Consider the following 5,665-nt stretch of genomic DNA (forward strand, 5'->3'; position numbering starts at 1 on the left):
TGGATGGATGGAAGGATGGATGGATGGATGGATGGACTGATGGATGGATGGATGGATGGACTGATGGATGGATGGATGGATGGATGGACTGATGGATGGATGGATGGATGGATGGATGGATGGATGGATGGACTGATGGATGGATGGATGGATGGATGGATGGATGGACGGATGGATGGATGGTTGGATGGATGGATGGACTGATGGATGGATGGATGGATGGATGGACGGATGGATGGATGGACGGATGGATGGATGGATGGATGGATGGATGGATGGATGGTTGGATGGATGGATGGATGGATGGATGGTTGGATGGATGGATGGTGTTTTTACCGGATGTCATCCTCATTAGCAAACATGATGACAGCTCGGGCGTTCGGTGTCTCCAGCAGACGGAGGACAATTTTGGTGAACTCTCCAGGTTTTGGTTCACGAGGGATCTTCAGAGACTGAGCAATGCACACCCCACCTGTAAGACACAACGAAAGGAGAAATGCTGACTTTTATATATAATTAACTAAATTAAAACCAGGATTGTCCAAAAGAAATGTTATTTTGAAGCCAGCTGTTATGACAAATAAAACTGCAACAAGACACAGAAGGATTTCAAAGTTTTAAAGCAGCCAGCTGACAATAAAACTGGTCTGTTTGAGCTGGACACACACAGCAGGAACTGTTAAAAAGTTCTTTAGACAAACTGCGTCTGCCACAGTTTTCAGTGAGTAAATGCTTGTATTTTTTATATCCTGTTGGCTGGAAATCTCCTATATTAAAGCAGGGGAACAGATCTCAACAGGGGAACATAATTCAACACAACACCTGCACATTTTATCATTCTGTTAGCTAAACTCATCCAGGCAGATGGGCGGGCTTTAAATAAACAACCAATAAAGGATTGAAACAAAGATGAAAGATCCTGTATGAGATTAAAATGTAAGAAACATAAAACATCTAGTTAAATGCATTAATTCATTTCTCTTCGCTGTTAGAGAACCAAAGAAATACACAATAACAGGAAGTGATCACTGTGTGTATGTAAATAACAGTAATTGTTTATGACAAGTTCACTTTATAATGTTTATATAAACGCAAGTGAAATAAAAAGTTTAAAATGTGTTTAATGGAATCGAAAAGTACAAGTTTTATTATTGGAAAATCTCACAACAGTCAGAAACAAAGCTCAGAGAGGTCACAGACGTTTCTCTGCACGCGAGTCACTGGATCAGGATGACCTAAAATCACAGCTGACGCCTGACTTTCTCAAAGTTAATAAAAATAAAAAATATTCTTTGTAATTTTGTTCTAACTCCAAAGAGCAGTTTTGACTACGCTTCATCCTGGAAGAATCTCCTCTGGTTTAATGCCACCAGATGTTCTAGAAGCTGATAAAGAGAAACGTCTGTCTTCTTTCTTCATGCCAGTAAAAGAGGATCATGATGATCTGACTGACTTCAGCTGCAGCAGACCTGACCGAGGTCTCTTTTCTTCTGCAAGTTGCAGCAACAAGCATCAACTCTAAGTCAAGTCGGAGCTGCAACAACAAAACAAAGAGTTAGTTTGTTTCTTCATCTGCTCCGAGGGACGATTGGACAAAGCTGTCAAAGACACAAGACTAGTCAGCAGTTCCTCATGATAAGCAATGCAAATTGTCTACGTAGCTTGCTGTGTTTTGCTTTATTCTGTGTTTTTCAATGATTTTGAAATTGTAAATGTAATTGAAAATGGATTTAAGGGATTCAGTCTGTTTTTGTCTTGTACACGGCGGTACAGACCAACATTTGTTAGTGGATTTATCATATTAATATGTAACTAGATACCGCAGAGCATGTGACCCCCGCACATTTACAAAGCACCAATGCACCAAAACTCAGAACTCACCAGAAGAAATTTATGATTTTGTGTGGGGGTCTGGAGTGGGTGAGGGTTGCTCATCGGTGGTCTCTAGATAGCCCTTCATCACAAAACAAAATAAATTTAAAAAATCTAAAAGCTCCTATATTCAGTAGTTTTGAGTTCTGTGTTTTTCTATGTCCAGACACCCATTTTCAGATGGAGCCCCTTCCTCCATTTTAGTGATACGTTTGACCAAAAATCTCAGAAAAAAAATTAATAAAAAAAGCTAGATACCATATAGCTGTAGTGTAGTGGTTATAAAATTATTTTTAGAACAAAAAACAGTAAGCAAAATAATATTGTTTTGTATTTGACTAAAAAAGAAAAACCCCTCACAATTAATTTCTCTACCTGAAGAAAATTCATGGAAATGAGATGCACTGTGATTGTCAATTTAATTATCTGTGATCGATTATTTTGGTCTTGCGAGGTAAAAACCACAGACTGATGCAATAATAACGTGTGCAAGATAAAATATGTTTTAAATGCTTTTTCTTGAAAACTTTCGGATTATTGATTGTGTTATGTTGTATTTAGATAGTGCAACCTTTTCAGATTTTAAGTTTTGTGAGTTTATTTACCGATCGTGTCTCGATTGGTTTAGTCTGAGTTTATAAAGGGGAAACGTGTTGCTTCTGCTCATTCATTACAACACTGGAGGCGACAGAAGTCACATCGTGTCTGTTCTTCCTTATTCCCCTTTACAGGTAAAAACTCAGACTGTTGCAGGTTTTATTGCTCATATTAATGTTGAACTATTTTATAAAATGACCATAAAGTGTTTGTAGTAACCTTAGCTTGAGTAAATGTAGCTTTGCTTAAAGGTTGTACTTACCTCAGTTTCATGGTTTGATGTGCCGTATCACAGGTTATATTGCTGTGCAGGTATAACCACAATGTTTGTGCACAATGTTCAATACTAAAAGAAGATGTATTTTGTGATTCAAATGATGTTATATTGTTTTACGAGTAAAATAGTTTTGTTAATGACTTTGCTTCTGTAGAAGAGCAGTCTTGAAAGACGTTTAGCTATTACTAAAACAATGTACCAGTCTTTTTTTTGTGTTGGCACAAAGATATTTTGAGTTGCTAATATGCTGTGTTATGGAGTATTTTTTAAATTGAATTACCTTTTGTTTATGTGACCATGTAATATTTGAAACTGTTCTTAAATTGCCATTACAACACTGGAAGCGACAGAAGTCACATCGTGTCCGTGTCTGTTCTTCCTTATTCCCCTTTACAGGGGCGTAATGGTACGTTCACACCAAACGCGATTTCAGCATCAGGAGCAGCAGGCTTACATGCAAAGTCTATGGTGGACGCGCTTCAATCAACGTCGGGAAGTTCTGCGGCGCCTCAAGCGCGATTAGAGCAGCGCGATTTGAACAATTTGAACGATCTGAGCGTTCGACGCGCTGAGGCGCAAATCGCTGAAGTTAGAAAATCTGAWCTTTTGCAGCTCGACGCGCCGCGTCAACCAATCAGAGAGACTCCACTGTGTGACGTAGCGACATATTTCCCGACGGGACAGTTTACTGAATGATGTCCACTAACCTGAAACAGATGGAGAGGAGCTCTTTAGCTGAAATCGAGTGCCTGCAGTCGGTGTCCTGACAGGAGATATCTGCACCAATGCGTGGCAGCGGCTCATCAGACTGGACTCAGGACAAAAATAGTCCTGAAAGTGAGCTGTGAGCCTCTACTCTGAATTATCTGGTGAATTAATTATGAATTAATTATCTGATGAACGTGACACGCTCTTGCTCTCTGTAAATAAAGCAAAGCCACTTCCTCGTCTGACATTTAACAGAGCCCGACAGAGGAGGGAGGGGCGGGGAGGCTCTTGCAGTGCAGCTCTTCAAGAGCTGTCCTGCGTCTGACCTCAAAGTGCACAAGCAACCAACTTGAAGCATTGGACGCGATTTTGAAGCTGAAATCGCGTTCTGTGTGAACGCATTATGACAGTAGCATATACAGAATATAACCCCTGCATCAGAACTCAGAACTCACCAGAGAAGATTTATTGGATTTTGGGTGGGGATCCAGGGGGTTGGAGTGATGGGTGGGGGGCTCATTGGTGTGCCAGATGGATAGCCCTTCATCAGAACTAAATAACAAAAGATCTGAAAAAACAACAACCCTTTTTAGATGGAGCCCCCCTCCATAAACATGGGGTCTATTGTAAAACTTGGCTGGCACAATGTAGGTTGGGCACATCAACTCCTGCCAAATTTCATGGTGATCGGTGCAGCCGATTCTGTCATACCAAAAATCACTGAAAAACAATAAAATAAGAAATAAATAAACAGTATGACAACAATATGACCTCCGCTTCGCATGAGGGAGTCAAATAAATACTTCCCATCTGCAATAATGGTTACTATCAACTTCGCCATATAGAACATGATGAGATGTTCCACCCCATGGACACTTTCTGCTGGTTTTAGTGCACTGGTATTAACAGTCGACCTGACCTGAGCTCATGCAGGAACAGTGATGACATAAGTGATGGGTGATGACGTAATTTGGCAAAAGGTCAATTCAGCCAGAGTTTTGTTCAACACAGGAGATATTGTGGTAAAAATAAATATTTGGAGCAAACAGAACAGAACGGAAGCACACAGAAAACAGAGGAGGAAAAAAATATGTTGACTGTTGCCACGAAGGTGGGAGCTTTTTTAACTTAATCTGTGGTGAGGTGAATTAGCTTGTGCTAACGGTCATGAAACCATCTGTCTGGGAGTTTGAGCTTTTTGGTTTTTATTTTCTTTACTTGATATTTAGAATGAGCAACTTCACAGGACATCTTCCCCTCATTCCACATCATTAATCTGATGTATCATTGCAGAATTTTTAGTCAAAATTAAATTATAAATCCAAACAAGAAAGCTGTGTACCTGTCTAATAAATTTTTATCCACAATTAAAATCCAAAATACTGTCAGGAGGCGTTTCACTGGTTTATTTGTATAGACACAACCTGCGGGGAGGAAGAAAAAACATAACTTTGTGCACAAGTAACTGATAAAATTAGTAACATTTATCTTTTTTCACAAAAAATGTGAACAAATTGTGACTTTTGTCTGATTGAGGAAATTAATCTCCTCCCAATACTGCAAGATGAGCTAAATCTTCCCTGACAAGCAGCTGTGACAAGTTGTAGCATTCGAATATTGATGAGAATCCCGGCACTCGATGAAGTTTTAGTTATTAAAATAATTAATGGATGTAAACCGAGTCAGGACAGTGGAATATGACATCAGGTTGAAACAGTAAAAGCTGTGACGACGAGTAAAGTCAATTCGATGGAGGAAATCTAGCTGTGGTAAAAAAGGGGCCAAGATCATCAGAGGAAGAGACGTGCTGAGATCTTCTAAGTAAATTCTTCTACCTGATCATAAGTAAGTTTGCTGTTTAACACTTTTTACAAAAACCCTGATGAGTTTGAGTTACATTAACTCACAAACCATCATTTAAAGAGTAACTTACCCCAAAATTAACTTTTTTTAGCTGATAAACTGTCTAGAATGTGTCTAAAATGTTATATAGTACTGTTTCTGTGCTCATTTTGATGTTTTTGTGCGTATTTTTTCAAATCTGTAATATTTGGTCTAAAAATGTGTTTTTGCTGCTCATATGGGTAGAGCAGTGGTACTGCAGGCTAATTTGCATATTGGTTAACGGCTCTCCACGGTGACTTCTCTACGGTTTCGTCACAGCAGCTGTGTTCTGGTATAAAAGCCTCTCTCTAAGACACGCCCCTGCAG

At 39.4% G+C, this 5,665-nt stretch overlaps 1 protein-coding gene across 1 annotated transcript in view; it reads right to left on the reverse strand.

The window, feature by feature from the left end:
- Positions 1 to 5,665, reverse strand: part of LOC106525874 (metabotropic glutamate receptor 8) — a 180,298-nt gene that overhangs the window by 70,688 nt on the left and 103,945 nt on the right. The window contains exon 4 of the mRNA XM_014020246.1: positions 337 to 472. Within this exon, the coding sequence (XP_013875700.1) occupies positions 337 to 472 (136 nt within the window). The remainder of the gene's footprint in view (positions 1 to 336; positions 473 to 5,665) is intronic.

This window comes from Austrofundulus limnaeus, unplaced genomic scaffold, assembly GCF_001266775.1.
Source record: "Austrofundulus limnaeus strain Quisiro unplaced genomic scaffold, Austrofundulus_limnaeus-1.0 Scaffold245, whole genome shotgun sequence".
NCBI classification, from domain to species: domain Eukaryota; kingdom Metazoa; phylum Chordata; class Actinopteri; order Cyprinodontiformes; family Rivulidae; genus Austrofundulus; species Austrofundulus limnaeus.